Source organism: Aptenodytes patagonicus, chromosome 1 (assembly GCF_965638725.1).
Source record: "Aptenodytes patagonicus chromosome 1, bAptPat1.pri.cur, whole genome shotgun sequence".
NCBI lineage: Eukaryota > Metazoa > Chordata > Aves > Sphenisciformes > Spheniscidae > Aptenodytes > Aptenodytes patagonicus.
The window spans coordinates 194685641-194703428 of record NC_134949.1 but is presented as its reverse complement, the minus strand read 5'-3'; the positions used below and the strand labels follow the sequence as shown (position 1 = coordinate 194703428).

At 44.2% G+C, this 17788-nt stretch overlaps 1 protein-coding gene across 2 annotated transcripts in view; it reads right to left on the bottom strand.

Annotated features, from left to right (window-relative positions):
- Positions 1-13543, bottom strand: part of GTF2F2 (general transcription factor IIF subunit 2) — a 98366-nt gene extending 84823 nt beyond the window's left edge. The window contains exons 1-4 of one of the 2 annotated variants that reach the window (XM_076363594.1): positions 13396-13543; positions 6452-6525; positions 5957-5975; positions 4375-4519 (exon numbers count right to left, since the gene is read on the bottom strand). In XM_076363594.1, the coding sequence (XP_076219709.1) occupies positions 4375-4519; positions 5957-5975; positions 6452-6525; positions 13396-13461 (304 nt within the window). In that variant the 5' untranslated portion in view covers positions 13462-13543. The remainder of the gene's footprint in view (positions 1-4374; positions 4520-5956; positions 5976-6451; positions 6526-13395) is intronic. The other variant, XM_076363587.1, reaches the window with a different exon arrangement.
- Between the last annotated feature and the right edge of the window lie 4245 nt (positions 13544-17788).

Here is a 17788-nt window from a genome sequence, read left to right as displayed (position 1 = left end):
AAAAGTTAAAGCATGTTGGTAAGGGCATTGCCCAAATGTCTCTTAAACACTGACAGGCTTGGGGCATTGACCACCTTTCTAGGAAGGCTGTTCCAGTGTTTGACCACCCTCTCGGTAAAGAAATGCTTCCTAATGTCCAGTCTAAACCTCCCCTGGCGCAGCTTTGAACCATTCCCATGCGTCCTATCACTGGATACCAGGGAGAAGAGCTCAGCACCTCCCTCTCCGCTTCCCCTCCTCCCGAAGCTGCAGAGAGCAATGAGGTCACCCCTCAGCCTCCTTTTCTCCAAACTAGACAAGCCCAAATTTTGTATTAGCTCAGATCTAGTACACACACTGCAGAAGACCTAGAAACTGCAATTCATTAGACTTTGGACATAATAAATGGCACCTCAGAAGACCCTACTGCTGTCCATTAACTAATATGGGACCACCAGAGACGCAGAGGTTTACAATGTAAGAACTAAAGGATTTCTTCCAACTACAACAGGTATTAGAAGCAAGTTTAGTTAAGACAAAACAAAACAAACCCCACAGAAAATCCATTCAGAAGTCTGGAAATTACATAATGCAGAAAATATTAAGTTACTTGTCAAGTTTGATCTCTTTTGCTTCCTCTAAGTGACCTGACGAGTCAATGTGAAGTGCTGAATTATCCAGAATATGTAAACTCCCTGCAGTATCTTCCAAGATTACAAAATATTTCAGAGGCAGCTTTGTCATTCCTCACTCATTTTCTGAAAGACCATCAGAAAGATGGTCACTACAACATAAGGAATGCAGGATTAGAGGACAGCACACAGAATAGATCTTAGGGCTTTTATGTGCTCCAGAAAAATAATAAAAATAAAATAAAAAAAAAGAACACACACAAAACCCCACAACAAAACTCACCCTTTATAAAAGAAACCCAACTGTTTTATGCAATTTGCTCCACTTTAGATAAGTTCAGTCCTCAAGAAGGGTATTGACTGAGAGCAATAGTGCATGACGCACTTTTTTATCCATATTTCATTTGCATAATTCCTCAAATGCATCCTTCCAGATGCAACATTAGAAATGCCATCTGCAGCTCCATAGCAGCTTAATCTTTGGCCCACGGTTCAAACCGGCATATGGATTCTGTTATATGGTGCACTTTGCAAAAGAAAAAGGAAAAAGATCACAAATGCTTTTCACAAAAAAATGCTAATTATAATTTGAAGACAAATATTGGTCTGCAACCATAAGAATGAATTAAATTCAATTTCCTATGACTGTGTCTTATTGCAGACTGACAGATATGCAGAAATGTGTAAGCTTTTATTGAGTCTTTTTCCATGGTTGATACAATTATAGTGGTTTTTTCCACGTGAGCTTTCTGGCATCAAAATAGGGTAGCAGCCTTTCTTTCGGGTATCCATATAGTTTCGTTCCACTCTTCAGACACCTGTTTTCACACTAGCCATAATTCAGTATAAAATTTGTTGAAATTGGCCCTAGAGCTCAAAACATATTGGCGATATATATTCAAACACATAGAATCATAGAATAGTTTGGGTTGGAAGGGACCTCTAAAGGTCAGCTAGTCCAACCCCCCTGCCATGGGCAGGGACATCTTCAACTAGATCAGGTTGCTCAGAGCCCCGTCCAACCTCACCTTGAAGGTTTCCAGGGATGGCGCATCCACCACCTCTCTGGGCAACCTGTGCCAGTGTTTCACCACCCTCAGAGTAAAAACTTCTTCCTTCTATCTAGTCTAAATCTACCCCTCTTTAGTTTAAAGCCATTCCCCCTTCTCCTGTCGCAACAGGCCCTGCTAAAAAGTTTGCCGCCATCTTTTTTATAAGCCCCCTTTAAGTACTGATAGGCTGCAATAAGGTTTCCCTGAAGCCTCTAGGCTGAACAACCCCAACTCTCTCAGCCTTTCTTCATAGGAGAGGTGTTCCATCCCCCTGATCGTTTTTGTGGCCCTCCTCTGGACCCACTCCAACAGGTCCGTGTCTTTCCTGTGCTGAGGGCTCCAGAGCTGGACGCAGTACTCCAGGTGGGGTCTCACCAGAGCAGAGGAGAGGGGCAGAATCACCTCCCTCGACCTGCTGGCCACACTGCTTTTGATGCAGCCCAGGATACAGTTGGCCTTCTGGGCTGTGAGCACACATTGCTGGCTCACGTCCAGCTTTTCATCCACCAGTACCCCCAAGTCCTTCTCAGCAGGGCTGCTCTCAATCCCTTCATTCAGCCATCATCCCATCAATTCAGCCTGTATTGATACCACGAGTGTGGCTGCAGGAACACGGTGTCTGTAAGAAATCTGCCTGGAATTTGGAATATTTGTGTCACATTCATCTTTACAACCAAAAAAAGTCATGCAAGAAAAGCACATTAAAGTTTATTTTTGATTGTACTGCCAATGCCAGCTTTAACAAAACAGCAACACGTTTTAGCCATTTTGCATTTAAGCAAGTTTCATGAAAACTCACTGACTGCATGTTATGCTTGCTAATTTCAAGCAAAAACAATTTTGACAGGGTCTATGCTTATTCAGTGCTTCACTCCAAATATTTCTCATTTCACGAACTACCCTTTGCTTCCGATTAGTATAATAACTGCTACTCAATAGATCCACGGTCCTTGAATAACATTTTGTAGTTATTAAGAAATGCCAAATTTTTAATTGAGTAAATAAAAATAGGACAGCTTCTAAGTACCTAAAGGTTTCAAGACACTGGTATTACAGATGGTAAAACAGAAATAAATGGGCATCTTCTAGCTATCACATTCTAATGACTTCCATTCTAACTGATGACAAATACTCCACATTCAAGTTAAGCATCTGCACTCATTGCAGCGTAAGTTACCATTAGAGGTTTTTGAAGCAAGCATAAAAAGGTGTCTCGGGAAGCAAAATCCCATGGGATTTCCAGCAAACATGCAAAAATCACTGAATGCATATTCTAAACACATCTTCACATCTGAAATCTCTCTCTTCTGTCAAGCATTCTGAGGTCAAGGCACAGAGAAATGAAAAAGGATGAGGTACTACTAAAATGCTTACAACATTCTTGAAAACTTGCTCCCTGTCTCTTTCCACATTTGTAATCTATGGATTACAACACCTTAAAAATACTGGTTTTTATAAGTCACACGTGAAAATACAATAGTTTTTTTAAAGTGAAAAACCAGTATCATGACTACAGTAGTTTCAGAGAAAGGGATAATAACTGAAAAGTGCCCAAGTTGCACTGTAAGAGCTTGTACTTCTAAACACAACTGTGACAGTCAAGCTACTTGTACCTTAATATCTCAATGCACAGCCATTAAATCTTTAAATAGATTTTAAAAAGGAGGTGATCAAACTTGCTACGTATTCTAACTCCGTCCTGTGAGTTACAATTCTCCCTCCCTCATTTATTCGATAAAGCATCACACTGCCATCACAGCAATTACTTGCCAGCCTTTGAACATCAAAACGTGAGAAGCTGGTCACACTGTAGTTTTCTGCCCCACAGAAGGCAGAGGTATCAAAAAAATATTACTATTGTTTGTCTTCTGGGGACACCAAAACCTAAGTGCCTGAAACTGACGTACCTTCTGCAGACAATGAGATATGCTCTGCAGACACCTTCCTTCTCTCTCCAACATCCAGAACATGACTATGTAATCTCAGTAGAAAACCTTACAGCACATGGGAATTACATGCAAGGCAGTCTGCTGACCTTACTGTACAGTGTAACACTACCATGTACCTTAAGTCTAACATGCAATTTAGGACATATGATCTTGAATATCCTAATCACTCATACAGCTACTGAGCTTAAGGCAGGCCAAACAGCTGAAATCCAGTGAGAAAAATTATAACCTTACGGCTGCCCTGTTTGGTATTATGACCTTATTAAGCTTTAATACACTTAAACCATATATACTTCAAGAAAATGTGGTGAACAGATGTGTTTATTGCTAAAATGGATCTGTTCAACTGGACAGAGGAAGAATCAGCATTCTTATAAAACTATATTCACAGCAGAGACCAATTCAAGGAGGAAAAAAAAAATATTAGTTGATCCCAAAAGTCCGTGGGACCATAAGAACATTTTTTCCAGTGAGAAGCCTAAAAAGGAACACACAAGGTACCGCACTCCACAATCTCTCTGTTCTCTTCAGCAGACCCACAGCTGAAATGTACATAATAACCCTATGTGGAGAACTCAAATTAGTTGCTCGCTCATATGAAGAAGAGAGACAGGCACAAAAAAAGAACAACAGTGATATGTATGCAGATAACAACAAAAGAGAGACAAAATCTGCCTTCTGAGTCTACTGGCCTTTACAGCAGCCAGTTTATTGAAATCATGTATACTGGAATCGTAACAAATAACTTTAATTCTAACTTACCTACTGAACTTTCTGTGAACACTGTTAAGGTCTGTCCTCCCACACTTTGCAAAAGAAATGGATGTTCCCTTGGTGCACTGACTGAAGCAGGTTTTCCTCCAATATCATTGATGCTTGCAAGCTCTTCATTCAAAGTAAATGACACCTAACAGTCACAATTACCACAGTGTTACTAAACAGACTCAATTACACATCTTTAAGAGTTATGGGGAAACAAAAACAGATAAAAAAAACAAGTAGTATAGCACATTTCCATTTCAAAAACATAAAGAGTGGGGCAAGAGTCTTAATGTATTGATCTCTTGTTGAAATACAGAATTCAAAGCTTTCATGTACTTAGTAAGATTTACTCATCTTTTAAAAAATTGTAAATTACTTCCTTGTGAAGTCAGAGAACAATTTGATTTTACTTATTAAAGTGTAAGGCATAATAGGTTTTCAGACATTGTTCAGTATGGGTGCTTTAAAATGTTTCACACAGACAGCTGAGTTCCAGAAAAAGTGCTGCTGTACCACAAGTGTTATTAGCCTGGGGACTCCTGAATTGCATGCAGCCCAGGAGAGGTTCAAATACAGCTCCTTTGCTATGTTTACATTGTATGGCCAATACAGGAGCTGAGGAGGTACTGGGGGGACTGGGTAGCCAGAATCCCTAGTCACAGGACACAGCAAGAAACCTGAGAAGGGACTGTTCAGACCTGTGGTGCATTCTTTCCCTGTATGTCCTGCTTAGCCTCATTCTGCCATGCAGCAACAGGGTCCCCAGGAAGCCACCCATTCTCATGGGGTTCCTCACCACTTGGCTCTACACAGACTGCAAAATGCGCTTTGTGGCTCTCATCAATACCAAGATTTTGGCGTGGGGCTCACAAAATTAGGGAGGTTGGCTCGTATTCCAGCCTAGAAGAGTCCAATCAAACATCCAAACCTCCAGTAGAACTCTCTCCACTTATTCTAAAGGGAGTTTGGCCAGGTTATCAAATGACAAATGCAGCCTGCTTCCCTGACATTTTTTCATCCAGAGTGTCTTCCAATTCAGTGACAGACCTACATGGTATTTGAAGTAATTCTAACTAATGCAACTTTCCTTATCTCTTGTAAAAGACACAGGAAGTTACCATCATTCACTGAGGTTGCTATAATAAATGCATTTACCTTTGCATACAGAAAAACCTTCAAGTTGCTTTAGATTTAGTAGGACCAAATTCCGAATTTAAGACAAAATACTTTCTGAAATTGCAACCCTCCATCTCCAGCTCCTTTCGCTTTATCATCATCCTCCTTAGTTCTCAGGCAGCCTTTTGCACTAACGTCTCAAAATGTTTAGAAAGAAGGCCGCTACTACCATTGCTGCTTACAGATGCATAAGTAAACTTCAGGAACAAAGAGACTTGATGAAAGTCCCACAGTAAACCTATGGGCAGAAGCTACAAACAGAATTCTTTCCTCCTGATTCTGCGGTACAATGCTTCATTACAGGTATAACAAAAAATATATGACATTAGAAACCAGCATGTTCTACACAATTTTTAGAGTTTAAAATATAAGACATTTACAGCCTTTGTATTTAGTAATTACTTACTTCTGTTCTTCCTTGATTTCTGCAAAAGAAAATATTTAATGTTTTAGTTTCCATAATCTAATTCCACAAGTTTAGCTTCCCTGATAAAAAAGCAAATTAAAATTCTAGTTTTGTTACTCATCTTCACTCCTGAGCTGCTCAATTTTTTTTTTTTATGCTGATGCCCAAAAATAAATGGGAAAAGTCAGCAGGTGAGAACAGAAGCAGCAAAATAGCACATAAGTAAGTTAAAGAACATTATCCAGTTAGATGTGCATATTTCTTGGGTTTAAGAAATCAAACATCATGTAGTGGTACACAGCCACACCCTAGTATAATTTCATATCATTCATGTATTGATAATCACTGTACAAGCAAGTACCTTTCAGGTTTCAGAGAAATATGCACAGTGTTTGCAAGAAACAGGATTATCTATTAAAAGAGGTGTAACATAATCTATTTTACTGCAGGTAACTTCTAAGAATTGCAACGAATAAAGGTACAGTAAAGGCTTACTTGGCAATCCTTAGTTTTCCCACTTCACCCCTTCCTGAAGCTTTATTCCACTGTTGTGACAAGTATTTGGGGACCTAAAAAAAGAAGACACATTTAAAGAAAAGCAGATTTAAAAATTCTATATAAATTGTGTACGTGTATATACTTTAAACGCGTTTACCCTAACCACTTCAGAATACAGTACGATCTAAATATAATAGACAATATATTCTATTAAGGAGAGCAAAGTGAACAATGTAGCACAAAAATAAGGCCAGTGGAGAGTCCCAAATTTCCCAAATGAGGGAAAAATCTTATAATACCTTTAATCTCAAATACTATTATCCAATCATGAAAGGCAAACAAAGATCAGCATCGTATTCTTAAACTAAGGAGTCCAAATAATTTTATCAAGTAATACTACACTTTTAAATATTCATCAGAAATTCTTATCTGTCTACGAAGGAAAAAAAAAACCCTCAAAAAACCCAATGATGAGAAGTTAGGCAATAACAGCTCAGAGACCAAAAGGTGGTGTGAAGGGAAGGCTTAGAGTTTGGGAACCTCAGGCACATTCAGCAGCAAACCGTAGCCCTACTCCCACCAGATGTCCGCTTCTTCAACAGCAGAACTCCCCTATGCAGATCTGCCTCCCATCACTCATCCCCACCCTTCCACTCTACCACGAAAGGTGTCTGTGCAGCTGGTCAGCATATGGAAAAAGCAAACTGATCTGGCTGCGAGGTGTGGGGGACTTCTACATTTTAGCTGTGCTGAGTTTATATTTAGCATGTGGAACAACCAAACCAGGTTCCCAACCCATTTCCCTGAACAACTGCACAAAGCAAAGGTCAGTGCAGGGTCAGGAACAAGCAGCCCTGCTTAACCTGATACATCCAAGGAATAAAAGCTGCTCCAGTGATGCTGACTCACCTACACACACATTCCTTCAGTTACAACAGTTTTGGTATCTGCAACCTCAGGTGGCCTGGGCTTACAATGGACAGTAAAGGTGCCTACGTAACCAACCAACAAGGTGGAAGCTGGCTTTCCAAGCAGACCCATTTTTCCTCTTTTCCCATCAATGTAGCTGAAATCACAGCCTGCCTCTCTACTCTCTGGCCAAAAAAGTACCAACTAACTACTGCTGGGTAAACTAGACCCCAACAGCTGGCACTTCCATGGCCAGCCTCAATGCCTTGCTGCTGCCGCTGTGCTGCACACCCACGCTCTTCAGGCTCCCAGACGCGTCCCAGATGTGACGATGCATGCACGCTTGTATGCAGCAGCAACAGCACTTCTTTTTTCTGGAGAGAGTAATGCCAGGAGAAGGTGTCCAGTTTTCGGCAGAGTTACCCCAGTTCTCCCTAAAGACCAAGCAAGCTTAAAGATGGCGAACAACATTTATTCTGTGAAATCAAAAGGTTAAGTGTTTATTTCGATATATGGTGCTATCGCTGATGAGCACTCGTATGAGGGTACACTTTCCCAGGATTTCAAAAGGTGGACTGGGCTGGTGCCTGCCACTGCCCTGCCTCAGAGAAGAGCTCCCAGCTCAGCCCATGTGTTCAGCCCCAGTGAGGCACTTCAAGCTTCTCAGTTTAGCCCCAGAGGAATGAGGAACTTCTCTACCTTCTCTGCTCCACCACGTGGCAGCAGTTCTAGTCATGTCTACCTTTCCTTGCAAGAAGCCAGCTCAATCAGTTATAAGTGCAGAGTGCAATGTTTTGCAGATCACATAGATTTGCAGATCACAGGTTTTTTCCCTACCATTCAGCAGTTATGACTGTCTTTTCTATGATGGCTTTTTATACAGACTGAACATGACACATTAGTACAACAAATGTGAGATTGGAGCAATTTCCCCCCTACACACAACCTATTAGACATAGAAGTACTGTGGCACATCAGGAGATGGAATACAGACCTGAGGCAATAAGGACAATCTCACATCTATTTAAAACTAACCGTAAGATGTTCAAGTGATATGGAAATTACAGATTTTTTTTCCAAAAGGAAATAGCTGAAAGAAGTCTAATAGAAGCTACTACTTCCTATAAACCCCTTTCTTTCTAGTAAGGATGCAGCAGTCGCTGGGAGAACATCATCTTAAAGACCTACAGTAGTCTCAGTGTCTAGCAAAACAGTAGCTTGTTAAAGGAAAAATAATTTACTGTTCCAACGCCACATACTAAAGAAGTATTCTGATACAGGAATTTTGTATCTTTTTTCTTCATGTGCTCATGACACACCAGGACAAATCTACATTCTTTAATTTTGCAGCAATGTTCTTTACTGGTACAGCAAAGTTTATTCTAGCTCACACAGTCCACAGCTACTGAAAACATCTGTGCCCATGTAGAAAAATGGTGTGAGACACAGCCAGTGAGAAAAAGAAATGTACTAAGCTCTGCCTATGGTATTTTCTGTTTCAAGCAGCAAAGAGGCACTTTGTAGTCTGATTTTTGTCTGGCATAGAATAAAACTAAGCCAAGTTTCACTGCACAGCTGAGGAGGCAAAGAGCCTGTTCCAGGAACTTGCTGACAAACAGCAACCTGCTAACTTCCTAAAGATCAAATGAATTTAACACTAACCTTGCATTTACCTGTTCTTCAAATCTTAAAAAAAACCAAACAACAAAAAACCCCAAACAACCCAGAAAACACCTTGGTACTGGTGCTTAGCACTTTCCTTTAGTCTCACAGCACTCCATGAAGTACTGTGGAATAGCTAGAAAATCCAGATGTTCTCCAACTGCTCAGCCAAACTAAATGTAAGTCCAGGTTGCCATAAAGTCCTAACACTGGGTCAAAAATGCCACAAATACACAACAGAAAGCCATTAATTGGTACAATCTACTGATATATATTTTTTCCACAGTTTTCAAAGTGGTAATTTTCTACAGTGGATCTCATGCCAGATCAGATATAATTTTCTTTCTAAAGCCAAGATAAATGCTATGACAAGTGCCCCAGCTGACTCAATAGAAATATTATGATGTGCTCGCACCTAATATGTATCTAATTTATATTGACAGGTAATAAGCTAGACACACATTCAGTATGAGTGGACAAGGAGTGAAGGACTCTCATGTTGTTACAATCACTGACTTGCTATATAATATAATCAGACAAGGAATTTATTCAGATTAAGAGGTTGTAGATCAATCACACTTCTTTCAGCTGCATGGGAAACAGTCCCAAAGAGTGCAATTAATCGTCTTTCTGCTGGCCTGTCTGCAATCAAGGGCTATGCAGAGAAAGAAAAAGGGTTATGAAGGACTGTGATCGAAGGATTACTTCTAGCTATACACAGTTACTTCAGTTAAAACCAGACGGTACTCTCAAAACCATGTGCTAAACTCTGTAGCTCCATGCTGATGGCGTAAACAATCACAGGAAAGATAAAATAAAGTCTTACACACTGTAGACATCTTAACTTGCCACTTTCTTTTAACGTTAGCGTAATACAAGTTTAACTTATAGAGAACAGTCAGTTTTCAAACTCTTAATGCTCCTTGAAGGAACGTACAGAAAAGAAAAGCAACCTGCTTTTACAGAGCAGAAAGAATTTTCAAAGATCCCACAGCAGGATTTTGAGAAATACACACCCACAGAAAGACTGACTTGTGGACAGAGTACCCGCCATACTGAAAGGTACTGAACTTTTTCAGGACAAGTGGCCTTTATTCTGGGATTTGTAGGTAAGAGCACTCTTCTCTCCAAAAAACATACAATTTAATCACGAGAAGAAATCTGACGTACTAAGTAGCACCACTCCAAGACCTCTTCAGACTGCTGTTTTCTTCTTGCTACTCACATCACACAAACACCCAGGCTCCAGTACACGAGGCACCCTGCAGGTAGTGTACGACACAAGGGCCCCTGCTCCACGCATCCTTCAGCTTATTCACAGCTTCCTGCCTGCCTTTAGAACAAAACAGACAAACAGCCGCTATCTGTAATAAACTACTTCCAATTTTCTGTATGGAATTAAATATGCTCTTTCTCTATATAGCAATCTGTATGCAGTACGTACATCAGAAACTGAGTAAGGCTGATGTCGGGTTCTATGTTTTCGTTTTCCTTTGAACATACAAAAAAGAAATTATATAAAGATACCATCTTTCTAAATATAGATCAGTGCAGCAGATTAAATTAAAAAACCAAAGCATCACACAGGGAACAAGAAATTAACAATTCTAATGGCTAACACTAAATGGGCTTCACTTTACCACAAGTACATAACCAACAGTTCTTACAATATTCCCATACCTTAGCTTTCACTGAAAACACAAAAAAAAATTATTCTAGTTGCTTTCTGGGTTTGTACTAAAGCAACTCACTCGATTTCTGGTACCTCCTCTTACTGCTCATGCTTCTAAAGTACTCATCACTACATTTTTTTATTGCCTGTTAAGTAGTCTCTCTGGAATACCTCCTGTGCTATCACAATACATGCTAAAAGGAAATTAAATAAGCCAGTTTTTTTATTCCAGCAGAGCTGATTGCTCTCTCCCTCAAAGGAAGGATAAATTCAGCCTCATTATCCTAGCTAGTGAAGATAAAAAGTACAGGTGCTACACACTGTCATGCCTCTGAGTATGTTGAAGGTCCTTGTAACAAGGATGATTGCTTCCAAGTTCAGGTCTGAAGGAATTCAAAGGATAAAATCCTGCACATCCCTTGCTATGGTCTACCAACGTTAGCAACTTTGTAATTTTTTTTATTTTTATTATACAAGACGACAGCCAAATTATAAATTCAGACCACATGCATGAAGGATTACATTAACACTTACTTGGAAGCACAATATTTAAGCGTTCCTCTCGGTCTAGTTTTCTCATTAAACCAGGCAATACCCTGTGCTCACAGAGTGGCATCAACTAGAAGCACAGATGTGCCTGAGAATTCCTGGCTTGCTTCAAGAACCACCAAACTGTAGCAGACTAAAGGACAAGTAAGTTCAGTGCCCTGTCTCCAAATGCCGCCAACAGCAGTGCTTACGGAAGAGCAGGAGAACATAAAAAGAAAAAAGTATTTCCCCAGCATGCTATTCTAATTACTGTGATCTTTAACACAGCAGCCTTGAGGTATGGGGGCATATTCATTTTTAATATCTCAATCTGATTTTTTTGCCTGAATTTGTCTAATGGCTTTTTGAGCTTCTGTGAAGTTTTGACATTCGCAACTTCCTATTGCAACAAGTTCCAAAACTGGTACCTGCTTTGTTTGCTCTGAGCCCCACCAGATGAATTAATTTGACACACCCTTAATTCTTGTGTTAGAACTGACTCTTCCCTACTCATTTCTTCCCTATCTACCTGTGACGTTACTCATTACTTTACAGACCTCTGTAAGATTTCCAAATCAATCATCTTGCCAGCCTGAAAGGTAACAATGTATTTAGGAGTTTTCTCCACAGCTACCATTCCTTGTTCCCCAGATCATCCCTGGTGCTCTTCTCTGTACTGTTTTTAGTCTACTGCATACTTTCCACGGTGGAGGACGAGACCAGAACTATACACAGTATTCAGGACACAGGCGATATGATGGCATAATAATATTTTCCCTTTTGTTCTCTGTATCTTTTGTAATCATGCCCAATGTTGAATCTGCTCTTTTGACATGACATTCTCACAGTTATCTACATCTACTGTGAAACTAAACCTCCTTTCTAATGACAACAACCAGCAGAGACCAACTTGCTGTGTAAGTATTAGGATAGTTTTTCTCTATGCACATCAGATTAGATTCTTCAACTCTGAATTTCACCTGCCATTTTATCATCCTGTCGCTCAGTATCATGATACACTTCTTCAGCTTTCTGCTGTCAGCTTTCATTTTTACTGTCCTGGATAAGCTGTTACAATTAGAGCACTATGCAGTTTTCAGTAAGGTTTCATGAAACCAGACGTTCAGGTGTCAGTACGAAAGAGGAAGCCAGGTGCAGCAACCTACCCCCCACCAGACTTGCTTTGCTGGGCAGAATTTCTGAAATTCCCCACCATTTTCAAGTGCCACAATAAGATGTTTTGTTAGCTGAAGTATGATGGTGTCACACCCCCTCACCACCCAGGACGAGTACTTGGGTACTCCCCTGTCCCCACAGATTTTCAAGTTGATGGTCTGAGCCTGATCTCTGTCCCCGAAGGAGGAAAAGGAGGCCGCTTCTGTTTCTCCCCAGACAGAATACAGGTCTAGAAAAACGAGGGCACATCCACAGGGCACTAGAAGGGGACCAGGGCACATACTCCCCCACTGGCTGCAAGTCTCCTTCTTTCCTGAACCAATGCTTGTTGTTGCCAGCAGAAGCAGCCAAGACATCTTGACAGAAAGACCCTCCACAGAACAGAGCAGAGGCAGAGGCAGTGGCGGCCTAGTTAGCAGCAGCAGACATGAGCATGGCCCTGCACCAGACCGGTGCTTGGGTTTGATTTGATGATCTTTATACCCTTCCATAGTGCCTTCGTTATAGCTGTACTGTTCTAGCACAAAGGTGAGCTGTAGTGACGAGACATGGGAGCTCATTTTTCTTCCTGTTTTTTTTTTTAACAATGACGTGAATCTGGAAGCGCTCAAACTTTCTCAGGCTCTCAGAGCTTTGGGAAAATAAAAGTGATGCTACCACGTTACCCCTAATATAGCACGAGCCAAGGACAGCTCCCAGGTAACCCAATTTCCCCTGTTTTGGCTCATTTACCCCAGCAGCTACCCGGGCAGATGCCACGCGTCGCTGCTCGCCCAGCCCCCGCGCCCACGAGAAGGGAAACGGTCACAACCGCTGCCCGGGGCCACCGGACAAGCCTGACGCGGGCAGCCCCGGTCCCACGCCGCGGGCCGGCTCCCCCCGCGCCCCAGGCACGGCCCACGCTCCGGGCACGGCGGGACGGGGACGGGAGGGGAAGCCCGGGCGCCGCAGGCCGCGCCGGGCCGGGCCCGGAGGCGCGCCGGCGGCTTCTCACCTTCACCAGCCACATGCCCGTGTTCTGCTTGGCCCCGGTGAGGTCCAGCTCGCCCTTCTCGCTCATGGCGGGGCAGGTGGCCGGGCCGAGGCCGAGGACGGGGCGAGCGGTGGGTGCACACGAGCAGCTCTTCCTGCTCCCGCGGCCGCTGTAGCCGCCCGGACCCGCACGGCTGCGCACCGCCGGCAGACGGTGGCCCGCAGCGGACAAACTTCCTCCGCTCGCGGAGCACGGCGGGGGGAGGAGCGGCACGGCGGTCCCTCGCTGAGGCGGGGAGGTGGGTTCGAGTCCCCGCCCGGGCGCGGCCGCGGGCGGGGGGGCCCTCGACACGGGGCCCGCAAAAAGTTATTCTCTCCCTGTACAGGAAGGGTTATCCCGGCGTGCTGGAGAACGGGAGTAGCATGCAAAATGATGTAGAGAAACTGGAGGAGCAGTCTGAAGAGAGGAGACACCGCCATGACAGTGCTCTCCCATGTCGGCAGGAAATGGCGGGCTGGGGAGCAGTGCCAGGGAAAGGGGTCAAAGCATCACAGTGTGCCCAAATGTCGCAAAAGTGAGGAAAAAAGAGAAGGTGAATTGTTTACCATGGATAAAAAGTGAAGAATTAAGCACAGCTTTCCTCAAAGGGAACTCACGGTGAAGCATTGCAACAGGCTGTCCAAAGATGGGATGGCATCTTGGATACTGAGAATATCTTAAGTCAGGAGAGCGCAAGCATCTGCCAGTTCTCCTTTGAGATGGGGGTATTTGGCTTAGATAATCTCTCTAAGTCCCTATTTTATGACTGTCCCTATCACTGCAGAAGTTTTCCTAACATCTAGACTGTTTCCCTTGTTGCAGTTTAAGCTCATTATTTCTCTTCTATCCATTGTGGACATGGAAAGCATTTTACTACCTTCCTCTCTGTAGTTTTACTTCATCCCTTCACTGAGATGTATCCCTTTGGTTTGTCTCCACTTATACGAAACAATATCAGTTTGTTCAATTTTGTCTCATAGGTCGTATTTTCTAGACTTCTGGTCATACCCGTTGCTCTCTGAATTCTCCCCAGTACGGGTTTACATCCTCCTTGAAGTCTGGCTGCACAACAGTGAAGGTTATACTCCACCTGAGACTGCACCAGCAGCAAGCAGAGAATATTTCTGGTACAATATGCAAGATATTGCTCAACTGGCTTGCAGAAAACAATTTCAGTATTACATCTCAGATATGATAGTCTGTCTTTCTAATTATAGGCAAGCATCTAGGTAACCAAGGAGGGCAATGCTTTTATGCATATCTGAAGCAACAACAGCTAACATTGAACTATTCTGATTAGAATTAATTACATTTAAAAATTACTTTTGTTTTTACATTGGAACTGTACTTGTCTGCAGAACTCAGCTGGGAGGGTGGATGAAGCTTATACTGTTAGTCACCTTCCACTAAAAATTCAGATTTCATTAAGACAACCTTTCACAGACACACTAGAAGTATCTCCTCAAAGGCTAACAAAAATGGAAGCAGATGCATCTCAACAGCGGTAAAAACAGCCACCATTCCTGGGACTGTGCGACCCCCAAATATTATAGGTCTAAGACCCTTAGGTTTTCTTCACCTGGAAAAAGGGTGGATCTACACAGACAAACACCATCACTTTACAGTTTGCTTTTGGGTCATAGAATCATAGAATCATAGAATCATTGAGGTTGGAAAAGACCTCTAAGATCATCGAGTCCAACCATTGACCCAACACCACCATGTCCACTAAAACATGTCCCTGAGCGCCTCATCTACACGTCTTTTAAATACCTCCAGGGATGGGGACTCCACCACTTCCCTGGGCAGCCTGTTCCAATGTTTAACCACTCTTTCAGTAAATAAATTTTTCCTCACGTCCAATCTAAACCTCCCCTGGCGCAACTTGAGGCCATTTCCTCTCGTCTTATCGCTTGTTACTTGGGAGAAGAGACCGACACCCACCTCGCTACAACCTCCTTTCAGGTAGTTGTAGAGAGCGATGAGGTCTCCCCTCAGCCTCCTTTTCTCCAGGCTAAACAACCCCAGTTCCCTCAGCCGCTCCTCATAAGACTTGTTCTCCAGACCCCTCACCAGCCTCGTTGCCCTTCTCTGGACACGCTCCAGCACCTCGACGTCCTTCTTGTAGTGAGGGGCCCAAAACTGAACACAGTATTCGAGGTGCGGCCTCACCAGTGCCGAGTACAGGGGCACGATCACTTCCCTACTCCTGCTGGCCACACTATTTCTGATACAGGCCAGGATGCCATTGGCCTTCTTGGCCACCTGGGCACACTGCCGGCTCATGTTCAGCCGGCTGTCAACCAGCACCCCCAGGTCCTTTTCCGACAGGCAGCTTTCCAGCCCCTCTTCCCCAAGCCTGTAGCGCTGCATGGGGTTGTTGTGGCCGAAGTGCAGGACCCGGCACTTGGCCTTGTTGAATCTCATACAGTTGGCCTTGGCCCATCGATCCAGCCTGTCCAGGTCCCTCTGCAGAGCCTTCCTACCCTCGAGCAGATCAACGCTCCCGCCCAACTTGGTGTCATCTGCAAACTTACTGAGGGTGCACTCAATCCCCTCATCCAGATCATTGATAAAGATCTTGAACAAGACCGGCCCCAGTACTGAGCCCTGGGGAACACCGCTCGTGACCGGCCGCCAACTGGATTTGACTCCATTCACCACAACTCTCTGGGCCCGGCCGTCCAGCCAGTTTTTGACCCAGCGCAGAGTACACCTGTCTAAGCCGTGAGCCACCAGTTTCTCCAGGAGAATGCTGTGGGAGACGGTGTCAAAGGCCTTGCTGAAGTCCAGGTAGACCACATCCACAGCCTTTCCCTCATCCACTAGGCGGGTCACCTTGTCATAGAAGGAGATCAGGTTGGTCAAGCAGGACCTGCCTTTCATGAATCCGTGCTGGCTAGGCCGGATCCCCTGGTTGTCCCGCTCATGCCTTGTGAGCGCCCTCAAGATGAGCTGCTCCATAATCTTCCCCGGCACCGAGGTCAGGCTGACAGGCCTGTAGTTCCCCGGATCCTCCTTCCGGCCCTTCTTGTGGATGGGCGTCACATTGGCAAGCCTCCAGTCGTCCGGGACCTCCCCCGTTAACCAGGACTGCTGATAAATGATGGAGAGCGGCTTGGCGAGCACCTCCGCCAGCTCCCTCAGCACTCTCGGGTGGATCCCATCCGGCCCCATAGACTTGTGAGCGTCCAGGTGGCGTAGCAGGTCATTGACTGCTTCCTCTTGGATTATGGGGGGTTCATCCTGCTCGCCGTCCCCGTCTTCCAGCTCGGGGGGCCGAGTACCCTGAGGATAACTGGTCTGCCTGTTAAAGACTGAGGCAAAGAAGGCATTGAGTACCTCAGCCTTTTCCTCATCCTCGGTGACAATGTTCCCCTCCGCATCCAATAAGGGATGGAGATTCTCCTTGGCTCTCTTCTTGTCATTATTATATTTGTAAAAACATTTTTTGTTGTCTCTAATGACAGCGGCCAGATTGCGTTCTAGCTGGGCTTTTGCCTTTCTCATTTCCTCTCTGCACGACCTAACGAGATCCCTGTACTCTTCTTGAGTTGCCTGCCCCTTCTTCCACCAGTGGTAGACTCTCCTTTTTTTCCTGAGTCCCAGCAAGAGCTCCCCGTTCAGCCAGGCCGGTCGTCTTCCCCACCCGTTCTTCTTACGGCGTACAGGGACAGCCTGCTCCTGCGCCTTTAAGACTTCCTTCTTGAAGATCGTCCAGCCTTCCTGGACCCCTTTGCCCTTCAGGACCGTCTCCCACGGGACTCTCTCAACCAGCGTCCTGAACAGGCCAAAGTCCGCCCTCCGGAAGTCCATGGTTGCGTGTTTGCTGCCCCCCCTCCTTACTTCACCAAGAATGGAGAATTCTACCATTTCATGGTCGCTAAACCCAAGACGGCCTCCGACCACCACATCTCCCACAAGTAGTGGGTCCTACTCCACTGGTTCTTTGTGCTGTACATAGGACAGTTTGTTCCTGGGGTCTTTTTGAGAACAAGCCAGTGAATTCCCTCTAAGAGAAACCCAGAGGCACGGCTGGCTATCCAAGAGGGTATGGATGCAGCCATATCCCGCCTCGCTCTCTGTACCCGGTACGGTCCTCCAGCATAACTCCAAGAAACACTGCACCCTCGACTGCAGCCAAAAGCTCTCAGGCCATTTTTCAGGATACGTGCTGTTCCCCACCCTGCTATAAAACAACTTGGTGATGGGTCTGGCAGAAATGAGGGGCTCAGTGATACGATCGGTTTGGGTTGGAAGAGACCTTTAAAGATCATCTAGCCCAACCCCCTGTCACAGGTAGGGACATCTTTCACTACATCAGGTTGCTCAAAGCCCCGCCCGACCTGACCTTGAACACTTCCAATGATGGGGC